The 19,171-nt window shown below is 33.9% G+C and overlaps 1 protein-coding gene across 1 annotated transcript in view; it reads right to left on the bottom strand.

The window, feature by feature from the left end:
• Window positions 1-19,171, bottom strand: part of SLCO4C1 (solute carrier organic anion transporter family member 4C1) — a 64,249-nt gene that overhangs the window by 35,615 nt on the left and 9,463 nt on the right. The window contains exon 3 of the mRNA XM_008014048.3: window positions 1,399-1,581. Coding sequence (XP_008012239.3) covers window positions 1,399-1,581 — 183 coding nt within the window. The remainder of the gene's footprint in view (window positions 1-1,398; window positions 1,582-19,171) is intronic.

Genomic DNA, 19,171 nt, shown 5'->3' with positions numbered 1-19,171 from the left:
GAATGTTTTCAGTATTATATCATTATATGGATTTTCTATACCTTTTCCCATTTCTTCTCCTTCTGAAATTCCTAAAATTCAAATATTTGTTTACTTAATAGTGCCCATATGTCATATAATCTATCTTTATTTTTTTTCATATTGTTTGCTGTTTTGTTTGACTGGGTTATTTCAAAAGACCTCTCTTCGAGGTCAGAAATTCTTTCTGTTTGATCTAGTCTGTTGTTAAACCTCTCAAATATAATTTTTCATTCAACTACACTTGTAATGTCATTCATTTAACTCATCAGTTGCATGATTTATATTTGGTTATTTTTAATGATATCTATCTCTCTTGAATTTCTCATTCAGATCATAAGTTGTTTCCTTGATTTCCTTGTGTTGTTTATCTGAGTTCCCTTGATATCATACTGAGTTTCTTTAAGACCATTAGCTCAAATTCCTTTTTAGGCATTTCATAGATTTTTATTTTCTTTTGGTTCTGTTACTGTATAATTATTGTATTTCTTTCAAGGTGCCATGTTTCCTTGATTTTTCATGTTTTTGTTTTTTGCTTGTTACTATATTGATGTCTGCACAGCTGGAGCAACAGTAACTCTTCCAATTTTAATGAGTAGTTTTCATAGGATAAGACATATTCCTATAGATATATCTATGGTGTTGGTTGGGTAGGTACCCTTTGGGTTTGATTCTGGGTGGGTGTGGCAGTGTTGTCTCCATTTGAATCCTGTGGCTGTAATCAGGCCAATGGTATCTGTGAGTTCCTCAGTAGCTTAGGCTGCACTGAACATACTATCTTACTAACGCTATGGCAATGAATCTCCTATGTTAGATTAACAGACTGGTAAAGAGAAAACTCATATGCAAATAAAGTATTCAATAATTAGATGTAGGGCTGTGCATTGTCTAATTAGTTTTATCTTTCAGGAACATAAGAGAAGGAATTTAAGAGAAACTTATGCTACCAGGAATTAGATCACAAAGGAGAAACAATGGTTTGTTTTGTGGACTGTAAGTCAATATAGGATGTAATAAATCACACAGAATGGCAGAGCTCAATCTCAACACCTTGCAGAGATCTGCCTCTATGTCACTTGTGTAAGTTACCCTGAGATTCAAGCAATCTAGAGAGAATGCTGCTTAAATGGCTCTTCCTATCCTGCAAAGCTGGCCTGCCAATACCAAGAAATACAGCAGAGGATCAACAAAAATGATGACAATTTATATTCACTGGCATTATATGGCAGGAAATAAAACAAAAGTAATACTGCATGTATTTATTGGGAATACCTGTGGCATTACAACTAACTTTTTAATAAGCCTATGTTATACTTTACTTCTAAAGTAAACATATAATAAGATAAAGTGATACTGAGACAGTTTAGAGAGTAAACTTACCTATATAGAGAGAAGATTTGTGTGTGGGCACAGAATCATCAAGAAAGGCTGTTCCCAGAGTATAAAGAGGAGTTCCTCCTGCCCCCAGCAATAGTTGTCCCAAGATGAAGACATACAAGTAGTTAGAAAGTGAAGAAGTTGAAGAGGTACAACTGGTGCTATTGCTTGCTGTTACACAAGTGTCTTGGGGAAAAAAAAAAAACAAAATTGTGAATTTACAGAAATTTAACTAATAATTTAAATTTATATCATATAAATTATATTTGCCTAATATGATATAACCTTATTTATTTCTTCCAATCATTTTACTTTGATTTAAACTATTTAAAAATAAATCAAGAGAAAAATATACTTTCTTACCCCAGCCTGCCCTCACTTTATGAAGGTAACCCCTATTCACCTATGTCACTTAGATGAGGGTAACCACTGTTAACAGTTCTTTTCAATTTTCAGACATTTACTCATACAGTTACATGTTGTATACCCATTTAATTTTTTTACACAATTATAGGCATAATAAAACATACTATCTTTATATTCAACAATGTCCAGTTTTCACTTATTATGTCCTGGACATCTCTGATATGGGCACTTAAAGCTATAAATTTATTTATTGGCACTGTCATAATATTCTACAGCATAAATGTCCTGTAATTTTATTGCCTAGTCCAGTACATGTATTTAATGATAAATATTGTTAATATTATATAGTATTATACGTAGGTTTAGACCATTTTGTTATTTCCATTAGAATGTTATGATGTACATTTTTTTTTTAAGTTTACCCTGGCACATTTTGGGCAATCCTATCTATAGGACAGGTTACAATGAGTGAAACTGCTAGGTCAAAGTGAATAAATATTTATATTTTGATACTGCCAAACCACTTTATCAAACAGTCATACAAATACGCAGTCCCACCAACAATTCATTAACACTTTACATAATAAGACTTAAATGACTACCAAGCTCATTGGTTAAAAAAATATATATAATTTTTTAATTTCATTTTAAAAATTCTCAGTGACATTTAAGCATTTTTCCATATATTTATTGTCACTTATATTTTTTCTAATTTTTCAATTAGTTCAATTTTCCTAAGTTCAGGGTTTGATACATGACTGTTCCTCGTTCCATAATTACACAAACAATGGCTTTATCCTAGCATTTTTACTATTTTATTTAGACATAAGATAGGTGGATAAACATACACACAGAATGGATCACATGGCTATGTCTATGTAATGTGTGTGTATATGTTGCCAAAAAAAGCCTCAGAAGAAAAGTAGGTCAGAGGTCATCTTCTGCAACTAGCGTAAATACCTTAAGCCAATTAGCTCAGCCCAGGTGATTGCAATAAGCCAATTAGATCAGCACTGGTGAATACAATCAGTCAATTAGCTAACTTGAGAAAGCAGAGGCATCCAAGCAGGCCCCCAGTAGAAAATGTGAATAATACAGGCCTACATTGAGAAAGGAAGCAGGGCTGTGATGTGCTAATTCATATGTAATATCTTTAAGTGGGAGAAGACAGAGAGCCAGCATTCTATTGCATTAACCAAAAGGACATCTTTTACTAACTTGACTATTTGTGAGTTTATTTATGGCCGCTTGATCTTGTGTCACTAATCTTTGCAATCCCACTCCAGCACAAATCTCTTGTTATTACTGCAGCTTTCTAAGGTTTAAAGACATCAATATGTCAACCCAGCTATAACTCATTTTACAGTGCTTCATGAAAACTTCTATTTAATTGATCCATTTTCATAATATAGGCAGTCCTGTATTATGAAGTCTAATACAAACACCTCACAAAAAGCTGACAAGGAATAATTCACCTCATTAAAAGTTGAATAATAACCAAAAAAGAAAAACAAATGACTAGTAAGGGAGAACAGTCTCCAGAAAAATGCTGTCATTAACGTAGATTTTAAAACTACTATATTGCCATACTTAAAAAAGGAATTGAAACAATTGCCTCTTAAAATCCAGAGCTCAAAATAGGGATTTAATAAGCTCATAGAAATATGTTGAGGCAGGGCATAGTGGCTTACACCTGTAATTCTACTACTTTGGAAGGACAAGGTGGGCGGATCACTTGAGGTCAGGAGTTTGAGACTAGCATGGCCAACATGGTGAAACCCCGTCTCTACTAAAAATACAAAAATTAGCCAAGTCTGGTGGCACACCCCTGTAGTCCCAGCTACTTGGGAGGCTAAGGGCAGGAGAATTGCTGTAACCCAGGAGGAGGAGGTTTCAGTGAGCCACTGCACTCCTGCCTAGGCAGAAAAGCAAGGCTCCATCACAAGAAAAGAAAGGAAAGGGAGGGAGGAAGGAAGGAAGGAAGGAAGGAAGGAAGGAAGGAAGGAAGGAAGGAAGGAAGGAAGGAAGGAGGGAGGGAGGGAGGGAGGGAGGGAGGGGAAAAAAAGAAAAAAAACTCAAACATGGGCTAAAATAACTCAGTATCAAATTTTGTTCTATAAAACATAAAAGAACAAAACTATCAGAAGTGGAGGTCACCCTGGAATGGTCAAAACAGAATAGAGACTGTGAGAATTATGACGGAGATTATAGACTTGAGAAATATGAACAAAATTAAATAAAGGAAAAATAAGACACCAAGATTTAAAAGGTTACAGAGAAAATTACAGATATGGAATTCAGACAAAGGCAATCAAACATATGTCTAATCAACCAAAATAGAAAAATCAAAATGTTTGAAGGTAAAATTATGGAAAATTTTCTGAAATATTGATCTATAATTTAAAAAGATATAGAGCATCCCAGGAAAATTTGCTGCAGGACTTTCAACACCAAAATATTCCCTGGTAAAGTCTGTGAATTTTAAAGATGAAAAGACTTTTTTGAACAGCTAAACAAGAAGGTAAAACCACTTAGGCAGAAGGAAATAAAAAACATAAGCTTACATACAGACTTCTCTAAAGCAACATTAATACCACAGAGGCAGTAAAGGAATGCCAAAAAAGTACCCAGTGCAAGATAATATGACCCTCATATTTTATGCTTAGTCAAACTGTCATGTCAAAAGACAAAGAAAAATATTTAAAACTATATTATTTAAACCTATTAAATATCATAAAATGAACTTGCCCTGATAAACACTACTAAAGGGTACATTTTAGCCTATAGAGAAATACTTCATTCAGAGATGCCATGTGTACCTCAAGATAATCAGAAGCAAATTTATAGTTTATAAAATAGCTAGATTTACCTATTCAAGTAATTTTGTGAGATTATTAGTTGAGGAAACCATTTGAACCCAGAATTTCAACTTCTAATGAAAAATCAAACAATTTCTGACCAAATACAGTTAGCCCTTCATATCCACAGGTTCCATATCTGTGGATTCAACCATCCACAGATCAAAAATATTCAGGGAAGAAAAATAACAATACATCAATAAAATATAATATAAATAATATAAATATATATTTATAAAATATAAAAAATATATAAATTTTATAAAAAATAAAATTTTATAAAAATATACAAATAAAATTTATTTAAAAATATAAATAAAAATATACTATAATTATTTACATAGCATTTACACTGCTTAGCTATTATTTGTAATCTAGAGATGATTTAAAGTTTATAGGACAATGTAGGTAGGTTGTATACAAATAACACACCATTTTATAGAAGGAACATGAGCATGCACAGATTTTGTTATCCATGGGGGTCCTGGAACCAATCCCCCATGGATATTGTACTTTCAACATTAATTAAAAAGCATGTGATTTGACAATGCACCACAAGAGGAAGGTCCTATGTTGTTTATAAATTTGGAGGAACATTGCCAATAAAATTAAGAATTAGAACTTTACCTAATGAACAAAGAAGTGTCCAGTCTTACCCATTAACATTGGCAGGGCTGTGACAAAAGGACAAAAGGAAATCCATATACCATATGTCAAAACATTTAGAAGATAAATATCAAGCTCAGCCAAATGCTCAAAGACCCATGGCCTGCTGCTCCCCAGGCATTTGCCCTAAAGACCTAGAGGCTAAAGGTACCTCTTTTCTTCTGGGCCTATCCTGCTGCCAGGGATAGAGCAGAATGGACTCCGCTGTGATGTGATTCCTCTTCCCCAGCCACATATTTGATAAGATTCCCAGGAGATGCCTATCTATGCATCCTGGAGAGGGGAGTAAAGAAGCATAGTTTTTAGGGAACTAAGTCTCCCCAGTTACCTGCATCAGGTGCTTTGAGGTGACTAACTTTAAACAAATAGTCTCTTTTTCTCCTTTCCCAGGGGGTAGCTGTACTTTTCTTCCCTCAGTCTCACTCCTTATCTCCTAACCTCCTAACCACTGCCCTGAGGAAGGAGAAAGAGCTGCTGCTTTTGTTTATAGTTGACCACCTCCTAGTCTAAACAGCATCTTCTGGCCTGGAGAATTTAGCCCAATCCTACATTCCTCTCCTATCATCTCTGTTCACTTATCCTGTTACCAATCTTTCAAAACCTCCCTTATAAAACTCGAGAAAGAAAAGTAAAGTATCTTCAGGTTTCAATGTTTGTGATAATGTGGGTCCCGCTAAGCACAGGGGTCAGGGCAGGACCCTTCTTATCCAGGCCTCATGTCAGCTGCTGGCAGAAGATCCAAGAAGGCAGCAAGAAAAATACTCTTCCTAAAGGTGACAAGAAACACTCTAAAGTCCAAATTTGTATCTCTTGCCTGTAATAGGTGTCAGTAGGGACCTTCTGGGCTGCTATGACTCATAAAAACAGAGGGTAGGGTGAGAAGAGGTTGCACAAAGAATCTCACAGACAATGCAGCCCTCTCTGTGGGAACTGAAAAGCCAAGAGCCTTTATCCGGCAACCAACCGCCTGGGATGCCAAATAAGTCGCTCCTACCCTATGGGAGCCCAGCGGAGTCAATAAAGTGATTTTCAAACAGAGCTACCACAGCATTTACAGAAAGATGTCATAAGAAAAAAAAAAAGCAGCATAATTTTATTACAGTTAAGATGAGGGCACTGACCACAAAAATATTTTCAGGGAGCAAATTAGAAATGTGAACACACAGTTCATCATGAGATGAGGCAATTATTTATACAAAGAAATGAAGTAACAGAAAAGAAATGATGAAGGAAGGAAAGAGGAGATCAAATGTTGGCAGAAAAGAGTAAAAGGAAAAAACTAAAACCTCATAGAAAAGAAGATACAATGGAAAGGGACACATGGGTAAACTGACTGAGAAAACATAGTTATGGGCATATAGAATACAAATGAGAAAAGTGAGCAAAATTAATGATAAAAAAGGAAGAAATGTTAATATAAGGAGGCCAAATATCATATATACACATAGTTGAAGTAGTTGATGTACCTAAGAAAACTAAAATCATAGAACAAAATACTTAAATATATAATTTAAAGAAATATCACTATACTTTAAAAGTGTGTATGTAAATCTCTATAGGTCAACCTGCATAATTGGAGGCCAGGAAACTATGACATGAACGATCATCACCAGGACATAGCTCAGAGTAGACTTTGAAGAGAGACTCCAAGTTGCAGACACACTTGAACTATTGAGAATTTTCTTTGTAGAGAACACCAGCAGTATACTGTATATTACGTGTCACAAGCACTTCTGAATAATTTCACAATGCACAGGCAAACAAAGGCTTTGTGTGCTTTCTATCTTTCCTTCTTGGAGAATAATAAGTGGAATAATCACTTATTTATATTTAACATGATAAAGAATGTTAACTTTAAAAACATCTATCGTATATTCAAGCTAGTTTTTTCTTCATTAATGTCTAACATCTCCCAGAACTAGTGCTCTATAAATCACTTTGGTAAAAGACTGTTTAGAAGCATGACAAAAGTGTCAAAAGAAACAAAACAATCCTAGGTCATTAAAAATATTTAAATTTAGCCCTTATACAAACAGACTTAAATCCTAGAGGGTTACAGTGGCACACAGCCACTCCAAACCACACCAGTGGGGAGGACACCAGGAAAATGCACACTTAGGACCTCTTTCTTCCCAACATGCACACTCCTGTTAGCTAACCCAACTATAATCCAGGGCAGAGAAAAGTGCCAGATTGACAGAGTCTGTTGGGTTTTTCTACTAAAACACAAAGCAAAAGTGATAAATCGTGAATATTGGCTCCGGAAGGACACAGAATATCCAACATAGCTCCCCCTCCTTCTTTAGCATCCGCTTTTATCTGTCTGAATTTAAACATCTATACTTTTAAATATTTTAAATATTAAAATACATATTTAAATATTAACTTATTTGTCTGAATTAAAAAATCTGTATGTCTCCCACATTAAAAAACCCACAAAAAGCTATCAGCAAAATATCATTGTGAGGTAACATCCATTCAGTTATTCTCCCACCTGAAAGCAACACTGAAGTGTTAGCCCCAGCTGTGGTCTGCATCAAAGGTGGCAGAGGAAAACAAGAGCAAGGCGACAATTAACCAGCTCCATAGTTCTCTTTCTATAGTTGATCAGAGGGCCTGACTAATAAGCATAGCTTCCTTCTATCATGCAGTTCTTGTTCCCTTTACCACTGCCCATACCTTAACTGATCAGGTATTTTACAGTCTTTTACAAGTCTCCAGCTGTTCTTTCCCTATTGAGTTACTGAAGTTTTCTCTCAACAAGTACTGTTGGGTATGGGAGTGTTAAGAGGCACCTAAGTGAATCTTGCAGTCCAAAAACATGCTGTTCCTTGCAACTGGAAAGGAACAACTCAATTTTCCCTCGGTAACTAGGATCCATTAGCTCTGTCAATTTAGTGAACTTCTCTCCCTGTTGAGTATTTACTATGAAGAGATCAAAAAGGATTAGCGAACAGTTATAGTTAAGCTTTGGACTTAAGGGAATAATGACTGTGTGCCTTGATGGAAACTTGCATCCCTTGGGTACTAGAATTCAACAAGGCAGGGTGTAAGAATTTCACTAAGTGGATTATTAGCTACAGTAGTGAGAGGCACCAATTCATTGCCACTCCTTAGTTCCCTAGACAGTACCCAACGAACATAGTGGTGAGTTTTTCCTGGGTTTTATTTTTGCTTAATCTATCCCAGATTTGCAGATGAATAAGTCAGCAATCCACAAATGCCAAAGGCTGCATACAAAAAAAAAAAAAAGCCACAAGAAAATTATCATCATTCTAGCCAAAAGATCACAAAAGCAGCAGCTTGGCAAGGCAGAAATACTATACAGTAACCATGCTACTCTAGTCAAACACCACAGAGAAAAACTGCAATCTCACCCACACTCACTCCTGCAATATATAGTGTAACAAGGTTGCCCATCCCCCTTCCAGTGTGGTGTCAGAGAAGGCTGAGAAGGGACCCGGCACTTCTACCCCCATCAAGAGGTAATGATCCCCACCCCTGGTGCCAGTGAAATCTACATTGGTAGCCTGGGTTTCCAGCTCTATGTAGCAACAGAAGCACCCCTCCTCCCTCTCTGCCATACAAGAGGAAGCCTAGTGAAGAGTCCAAACTTACACTGTAGTCTAGTTGGAATTAGGCCATACTTCTCCTCTGTGGTGTCAGTAGAAGAGTAGTAAGTCACTCCTACCCTTCCCAGAGAGAGTGATATCAGTGGATTTCTAGTGGAGATCTAGGATTGCCACTGCCACCCAACAATAACAAGGAGCCTGTCTTCCTAGTAGTTGTCAATTGAGGCCAAGAGGTAAACTTGGATTTCGATGCCACTCGGCAAATAAGATAACACCCACCCCCACTTCAAAGCCATCAGAGCAGTGTCAAGTAGTTAAGACAGAAGATTTAAATAAGAAACAGAGTCTAATAATATAATACCAAGAATATACTTATATACATTTAATATAATATCTGGGAAAAAAACACTCAAAAAGCTATACAAAGAAATACACTCAAAACACTCTAGATAAATCAAAATGGAATTCTAAAAATGTTCAACCAACCCACATTCAGGAAAGCAGGAAGCAGGTAATAGAGAAACAAAAAACAAAGAACAAACATAAAACAAAATATTAAAAGTATGGGTTTAAACTTTAACGTACTAGTATTTACATTACATGTAAATGGTCTGAATATTACAATTAAAGGATATTGACATAGTGAAAAAAAAAAAACAACCCAACTGTGCCATCTACAAGAAATTCACTTCAAATGCAGTAATGTGGGCAGGCTGAAATTTAAAGATTGGGGGAAAAAAATATCATGCAAGCATTAATCAAAATAATGTAGGAGTAGCCATATTAATATCAGTTGAAACTGACTTTAGAGCAAAAAAATTTACTTGACTCAGAGAGACATTACATATTGAAAAAATAGTCAATTTACCAAGAAGATTAACATGTATTCACCATCATAGAGCTGTAAAACATAAAGCGAAATTTATAGAATGAAAGGAGGAACAGACAAACCCACAATTACAATCAAAGATTTCAAAACCCCTCTCTGAGCAACTGATAGAACAAAAAATCAGCAAGGATATAAACTAACTTATTGACTACATCTACCAACAGGATCTAACCAACATTTTTTAAACATTTTGTCAAACAACAGCAAAATACATTTTCTTTTCAAATGCCCACAGAACATATGCCAAGACAGACCACACCCTGCGCCACAGAGCCAACCTTAATAAATTTTTAAAAATTCAAATCCTACATAGCACATTTTCTGACTACAATGGAATCTAAACATCATTAACAAAATGATAACAAGAATATCTCCGATCATTGGAAACTAAACAACATGCTTTCACACTTTCAAATAATCTATGGGTCAAAATAGAAGTCTCTAAGGAAATAAAAACATTCACTGAATTAAGTAAAAATGAAAACACAATATATAACAATTGTGAAATACAACCCAAGCAATACTGAAAGAAAATTTTATAGCACTAAAATGCATACATTAGAAAAAATAAAAATAAAATCAATAATCTAAGCTTCCGTGTCAGCCACCTAGAGAAAAATAATAATAAAATAAATTTAAAACAAGCAGAGGGAAGAAAATAAAGAGCAGAAATCAATAAATTGGAAAATAGAAAACTATAGAGAAAAATCAATGAAACTAAAAGTTCATTTTTTGAAAAGATGAATTTAATTTGCTACATCTAGCAAGACTGACAAAGAATAAGTAGGCAAATACTATCAATACTAGAAATCAAGCAAAGGATTTCACAACAGATCCAGCAGACAAAGAAAATATAATAAATACCAGGAACAGTTAGCTCTATATACATAAATTTGACAACTCAGATGAAATGGGCCAATTCCATTAAAAGCATAAATTACATCTACTCACCCAAAATGAAGTATAAGGTTGATGCAAAAGTAACTGCAGTTTTTGCCATTAAAAGTAATGACAAAAATCACAACTGCTTTTGCACCAACCTAATAGATTTGAATTACTATTAAATATAACTATTAAGAATATTAACTTTTTAATTGAGAAACTCCCCAAAAAGAACTCTATAGACTGAAATAGTTTCAGTTGCAGAATTCTAACAAACATATAAAGAAAAATTAAAATCAATTTCAGAAAATAGTAGAGGAGGAACATTTCTCAATTTATTGTATGAAGTTTATAATCCCCTAAAATCCACAAAAACTACAAAGCCAAATAGAGATATTACATAAAAGAAAATTAAAACTAAAATCCCTTATGAATATAGACACAAAAATGCTTAACAAAATAGTACCAAACAGAATTCACAAATATATTGAAAGAATTGTACACCATTGGCCAGACGTGGTGGCTCACGCCTGTAATCCTAGCACTTTGGGCCGTAGCAGGCGGATCACGAGGTCAGGAGATTGAGACCATCCTGGCTAATACGGTGAAATCGCATCTCTACTAAAAATACAAAATAATTAGTCGGGCGTTGTGGCGGAGCCTGCAGTCCCAGCTACTCGGGAAGCTGAGGCAGGAGAATGGGAGGAGCCCTGGAGGCGGAGTTTGCAGTAAGACGAGATCGTGCCACTGCACTCCAGCCTGGGCGGCAGAGTGAGACTCCGTCTCAAAAAAAAAAAAAAAAAAAAAAAAAAAAAAGAACTGTACACCATTGCCAAGTGAGATTTATTCTGGGATGCAAGGCTGGCATCAAAAAAATCAAAAAATTAAAAAATGTTAGCGACTGTATTAACAGATTGAAGAAGAAAAAAATCACATGATCATGATCACATGATCAGAAATCACATGAACAATTGATGCAGAACAAGTATTTGACAATATTCAACAATGATTCCTGATAACAATTCTCAGAAAAAGAGGAATAGAGTAGAACTTTCCCAACTTGATAAAGAGTATTTCTAAAAACATGAAACAGTGGTGAAAGACTGAAAGCTTTTTTCCCGAATGTAGGGAAGAGGTATGAACAATCACTCTCACCATTCTTACTTAAAATAGTATTGGAAGTTCTAACCAGTGCAATAAGGCAAAAAAAAAAAAAAAAAAAGAAAAAGAAAAAAAGAAAATTAATGCCATACAGAAGGTAAAGGAAGTAATAAAACTGTTCCTATTTGCAGAAGACATGACTGTCTACATAGAAAACACCAAGGAATCCACAAAATAATATCAAGAACCAATTAGTTCAGTAAGGTTACAGAACACACAATAAAACATACAAAAATCTATTGTATTTCCATATACCGGCAATGAACATATAGAAACCAAAATTTAAAATACAGTACTATTTACAATCATTCAAAAAAAAGCAAAAATAAATACTTGGATGTTAATCTAGCAAAACATATACATAACTTGCATGCTAAAAATACAAAATACTGATGAAAAAAATTAAAGAAAATCTAAATAAATGGAGTATACATCCATATATATTCATGGATTGGGAGACCCAACATAGTAACTACATCAATGTAATCCCAATTAATATGCAGGTTGTATTAGTTCATTTTCACACTGCTGTAAAGATACTACCTGAAACTGAGTAAATGTAAATAAAGAAAAAAATTTAATTGACTCACAGTTCCACATGGCTGGGAAGACCTCAGGAAGCTTACAATCATGGCTGAAGGGGAAGCAGGTACATCTTATAAGGTGGCAGGCAAGAGACCATGTGAAGGAAGAACTGTCAAACACTTATAAAACCATCAGCTCTCACGAAAACTCACTCACTATCAAGAGAATAGCATGGGGGAAATCACCCCCATGATCAAATAACCTCCCACCAGGTCCCTCCCTTGACATGTGGGCATTATGGGGATTACAATTTGAGATGAGATTTGAGTGGGGACACAAAACCAAACCATATCAAGGTTTAATACAATTCCTCTCAAAATCCTATTAAGATGTTTTGTAGATATAGAAAAGATTATTCTAAAATTTATATGGAAATGAGAAGGAATGAGGCAAACCAATATGGAAAAATAACAATGAAGTGAGAGGAATATCTATAGGATTTCAAGACTTACATAAGTATAATAGTCAAGAATGTGATATTGGTGGAGAGATACATAAATCAGTGGAGCAGAGCAGAGATCCCAGAAATATGGCTATACAAATATGCCCGACTGATTTTTGAAAAGCTGCAAAAGTAATTCAATGGTCAAAGGACAGCTTTTTCAAATGGAGCTAGAGCAATTGGACACTTATAGACAAAAAATAAAACTTGATCTAAATTTCATATCTTTTATACAAATTAACTCAAAATATATCACAGACTTAAATGTAAAATAGAAAATTATAAAACTTTTTTTAAAAATAGAAGAAAATCTTAGAGATCAGAGCTAGGCAAAGGGTTTGTAGTCTTGACAATAAAAGCATAATCTATAAAAGGAAAAAATTGATAAATTCAACTTTATTTAAATTGAAAACTTTCACTCTGCGAAAAGCCCTGTTAAGAGGATGAAAAGACATGCTACAGACTGGAAGAAAATATTTGCAAACTAGCTTGTGACAAGACCTAGTACTTAACATAAATAGCTCTCAAAACTCAACGGTAAAGAAACAAATATCCAAAGACATGAAAAGACATTTCACCAAGGATGACATGCAGATAGCAAATTCGCACAAGCAAAGATGCTCAATGTTATCAGCCATTAAAGAAATACAAATTACAACACAATGAGATTTCACTGTACACCTATCAGAATGGCTACAGCAAATGCTGGCAAAGATTCAAATAAACTGAGTCACTCATACATTGCTGATGGGAATATAAGGTGCTACAGTGAATCTGGAAAAAGGTTTGTCAGTTTCTCAAAAAACTAAACATAGAATTTTCATATGACCCAGCAGTTTTACTCCTGGGCATCTACTCCAGAAAAAGGAAAACTATGTTCACATTAAAATCTGCACACTAATGTTTGTAGCTTTATTTGTAAAGCAGTTTCACTCCTGGGCATCTATTCCAGAAAAATGAAAACTATGTTCACATGAAAATCTGCACACTAATGTTTGTAGCTTTATTTGTAATAACCAAAATCTGGGAACAAACCAGATGTTCTTTAACAGGCAAATGGTTAAACAAACTATGGTACATCCATATCATGGATTACTAATCAGCAGTAGAAATAACAGAACAACTGATATATACAACAACCTGATGAGTATTCAGAAAATCACTCAGACTAAAAAAAGTCAATTCCAAAATATTATATACTGTATAATTACTGAAATATAGTAAAACCTTTAAACATAAAAATGTTCATCATGAGTTAATTTATAATAAAAAACTTTTTATATGTAAAAACTGAGCTCTATGAGAATGTTTAAAATGTAAAACAGAATGCTATGCAAGAATAAAAATGCTCACAGGTTGCAACATATTTTATTAACTGTATTAAAAATAGGCACAGAAAAAAAGTAAGACAATTCTGAAGTTGATTTCCTTGAGAAAAGAAAAACAGTGAATTGGGTTTTTCTCTCTTTCTACTTCTTAGTATTACCCACATTGTCTGCATGACCCATAGAACCTCTCTAACCAGAAAAATTAAATGTATTAATAAAAAATATAACGAAGGAGGGTTGATTAAATAAGTTATTTATAAAATGAAATAATAGAAAAGCAAAAAGATTCTGCAGTCCCATCTTTACTAATATAAAATGTGTCCAATACATCTTCCAAGTAAAAAGAAGTCAACATCCATTGATTAAAAATCTTGTTTCCTTCAAACAAGGATTTTGAATGTGTTTGTGCAAATGTGAGGTAAAGATGTGTGAATGTTAATAAAATTATGTGTGAATGTGTGCATGAACGTGTGTTAATGACTATGTAGTGTAGTTTATGTGTGATAATATATGTATGAATGTGTATATACATTTTAAGAAGACTGAAGAGTGTTAACAGTGAATAATCGAGGTGTATTATCATGAAAACTCTTTCTTTATTCCATTTTTGTTTATATGTTCCTATTTTCTGAACATTTTACAAAGTATATATCATGTTCAAAGTCAAAAAATTCAAGACATTTTCAAAAGGCAACTTGGCTATTTAAAAGGCAATATTTCAATGTGTTATTCTAAGTGGACCCAATTAAACTGAGCTACACCAAATGAATTATTTTCTTATCTCATAGCAATATGATCTTAGAAATATATCTAATTAAAACCCTTTCTAATGTACTAGTTCAAAAGTGTTTGGTCAGACTTTGGGGATATGTCAACACCAAATGACATCCACCAAAAAAAGGGCTTTATTGTTCATTGCTACTATTTAATGAGCACTTATCACACACCAGGCACTACCTTATCCCCACATATGTATACTCTTCCATGTGGCAATGATTATTATCAACATAATTTATAGTCAAAGAAACTTATCTCCAGGATCACTATAGTTCTATCACAGTGTGTGAGCAAAAACTTAAACTCACTTATTTCTGACTCTTACATTTCTGCTAAAGTGCTGAATACTTTCATTAAACAGGATGAGCTAACAGCTTTAAAATGAAACACAAAAAAATACATTAAAACACACACTAGCAAATTTGTGCATTTTTAAGAACAGTGACTAAGAAACTAGAATTTCCTCATTTATTTCCTGCCACAAACCTCCAACCTTTCTAAAGAAGCTACAAAAAAAAAAAAAAAAAAAAAAAAAGACATTGCTGAAAGACCTTCCACACAATATATCTGGTTAGGCACAACTATGTCTATGGCCACTTCAATGTCCTATCAGAGCATTTCATTTTATATATGAAGATTTTTTTTAAAAAAGTCCATGAAAAGAGAATTGCTAACATTTTAACATTAAGATCCTAATGTCTTGTCCTTCCACAAAAGACGGTAAGAGTAGGTAATGGCAGATAAAGGCAATTTGGGATTAACTGCTCACATTTTCCATGAACTTGGGCTAAAAAACAATGCAACATTAAAAGAGAATTTTCTTAGAAGCACTGAAGTGAAATCAACATCTCAGCAAGTCATTAAGACAAAAACCAAAAGTAGAATATCGAAGCGTTCTGCTACTATTTCTGAATATGCTTCTCATTTTAGCTTACTTTTTCACACTGCAAATTTTTCAGATCCCAAATCTTACTCAAAAAGATTATGGAAAATAATTTTTACCTGTAACAATGTAATTTGTCCCAATTCGGTCACCAGAAAAAAAAACAAAAATGAATAAGAGAGAGAAAGAGAAAATTCTCTTTAAATGTTCTGTTATTTTTTAGCCCAAGTTTATGGAAAATGTGGACAGAGAATCCCAAATTGCCTTTATCTGCCATTACCTACTCTTACTGTCTTCTGTAGAAGGACAAGGCATTGGGCTTTTAATATACCTCATCAAAGGACTCCATTAATTAATATATGTGACAACTCAACAAATAGTTCTTAAGCACCTAGTCTATATCACATGCTGTTCTAGGTGCTGATCATAATAAAGTTTCTAAACTCAACAAGGGCTTTCAAATACACATAGTTAAACCTAAAGCAAGATAGAGCAGATTTTACCAGTGTGTTCACTGCCTCCTTTACCTAGAGGAAGACAAAATAAAGGGTGAAAGCCGGATGAAGGGGACAAGTGTAACAATGGAGCCTCTTCATCAACTCTACATATCATACCCCTAACTAAAGATTCACAAAATGCATTTGCTTTATAGTGCTGCAATAAAGACACCTGCTTAGCTTTCTTCTTTTTTGTTTTTCTCCCAAACTCATTCAACCATTGAACACATTTTTAACATATTCCTAATACCTCTAGAAACTGTTCTCTGTAGATCATGCTTTCAGAAATGTTTGGACATGTTTTTCTCTTTCAGAAGGCCATGGATGTTTTAAACCTCTACCTATCAGCAAACTATAGCTTGCAAGGAGAATTGAGCTTGTGCTAAAATTTCATTGACATATTTTTTCCTACTTATTTTTCTCTGTAAGTTTCCTCTATTTCAGAAGTTTGGTCATTTGCATTTTAACAAAACTGGCTGCATTAGAGCACCTAGCATTTCATGATGATTGTGAAACTCCTATTTTAAAAGAAGACATAAAGCAAGAATCCAGAAAGGAAAAGAAACCTTTCTCTGTATATCCACAGTTAAAAGCTTTACAAAGTAATCAGACACTAAAATGGACATGTAGGTCCTAAGTTAGACTAAGATAACCTGGATAATATTTTAAAATATTGATTGCTGAGTCCTACTCCAAACTTACTGAATCAGGATCTCCAATTTTACATATATATATATATATATATATATATTTTTTTTTTTTTTTGAGATGGAGTCTTGCTTTGTCGCCTAGGCTGGAGTGCGGTGGCCCAATCTCAGCTCACTGCAACCTCCGCCTCCTGGGGTTCAAGTGATTCTCCTGCCGCAGCCTCCCAAGTAGCTGGGATTACAGGTGCCTGCCACCACCCCCAGCTAATTTTTGTATTTTTAGTAGGGACGGGGTTTCCCATGTTGGCCAGGCTGGTCTCAAACTCCTGGCCTCAAGTGATCCACCCACCTCAGCCTCCCAAAGTGTTGGGATTACAGGTGTGAGCCATTGAGCCTGGCTCAGGGTAATCCACATTATCTAGGAAATATGAGAAAGACCGAAAAGCCTGTGATATAAAAAAATTGTGATAGTTTTATCTAGAGCATTGACTATTGCTAAAAGGTAGCTCTAGGCCTTTTATTGTACGTATTATATTTAAATCTGAATCATTTGTTTTATTACACCATTGGTGCTTCTAATCTAAGAAAAATCACCTCTCCTCATTATTCCTTTATTCATTTCAGTTACAAAGAAGTAAAATGTAAGAAAAATAAGTGATTTCTGTAAAGGAAAAAATAATATCAAAAAAGGAAAAACACTCAGAGGCCAAGCAACATTAAAGCTTCCTGTATTGAATTTGTGCTTGAAAAGCTCTAAGATTCTTTGCCCTAGGTCTTCTCAAATCTAGGCAAGCATTCCATTAAAGAAAAAAAACAAGAACAAAAGATAAAGTAGTAAGTAGAAATAAAGTCCACTTCGAGTCCTATTCTAATCATTGTCCTAGCACAGCTTTTGTGAGTAGTTACCAAGTATAACCAAAGTCCTTTGATGAAGCATTCTCTCTGAAATGCCAATCAAAAAAAAAAAAAAAATTAGAAATTTAGTGCTACAGCTAATGTGAATTTTTATCATTTAAGGTTCTTTTGAGGGAAAGGGGATGGAAAAGAGAAACAAAGATATAGTGCAATGTAGGAAAAATTATCCAATTATTGGTCAATAAATAAAAAGAACTTTACTAGGTTAAGTAACTACTTTTCTACAATTCTTCAGTATTTAATAATGCCTCTCTCCCAAAGTCTCAAGGAGATATAAAGATTATTTTGCATAGGAACATTAAAATAACACTCATTTAAAGAAATTAAAATTGCTTACATGAAAACATATTACGTAGTAAAGATGTATTTATTGCATTTTAAATATTTTAAAGTCATATTGCAATATGTTGTGTCATATTAATATTAAGTTGAAGTAAGTCAAAAATGAATGTCAAATATGACTTATTTGAAAGCGTTTTGACACTATTCTATGTTTGGGTTAACTTGTACAAAAATTAGCCCTTAATAGTATGTATTTGCTCTGCTTAATTTTAATACTTCCTCTTTTTTTAATCCAATAACAACCACAACTTCCCTTTGATCATCTCCATTCAAAGTTAATCAACTCTAATACTTATGTCTTTCTAAAAGCTTCCCTTAAAGAAAAACTTTCTCTCCAACCTACTTAAATTTATTGTTTACAGCACAATAGAAAGTCCAAGCTGTTTCCAAATATATCTTCTTAACTTTTGTTCTTAACATCCTTTTGTGTTACTCTCACACCTGTAGAAATTATACATCCTTATCATATTTTCTTTTCTTTCTTACTACTTACTAGCTACATTATATTACTTCAGTCTCCTCTTACAGAGATTATCCCAACCAAAGTGAGCCCTAACTTTGATTTCCCACAAGAACAACAGAAAAAGCACACAAGGGTATGTTACTTTCCTCACTGTCCATTTTAAATTAAATTATATGTATAATTTCAATTAATAAAATCATTTATTAACATTATGCTCTATGTTATGTTAAGTTACTTAAGAAAATTACACACCCCTTTGCCTCTAATTAATTTACAGGAAGCTTTCAACTAATCTGTTTCCCTTTTGCAGTTTCCTTTCCCTAAGTTTTCTTCTCTACTCTCCCTAAAGTTTGACAAATAATTCAGATTTTTCATTACAGATTCCCATACTTGCAAAAGTAGATTAATACACACCACTGTACTGGACTACTAGAAATTGGAGAATAAATGGTTGACATTCATAAAAAATACTAAAATCATTCAATATCATTAATAACTTAGTA

The sequence above is a fragment of the Chlorocebus sabaeus genome, chromosome 23 (assembly GCF_047675955.1).
Source record: "Chlorocebus sabaeus isolate Y175 chromosome 23, mChlSab1.0.hap1, whole genome shotgun sequence".
Taxonomy (NCBI): Eukaryota; Metazoa; Chordata; class Mammalia; order Primates; family Cercopithecidae; genus Chlorocebus; species Chlorocebus sabaeus.
Note: the sequence above shows the minus strand (reverse complement) of the source record. Positions and strands in the feature narration are given on the sequence as shown.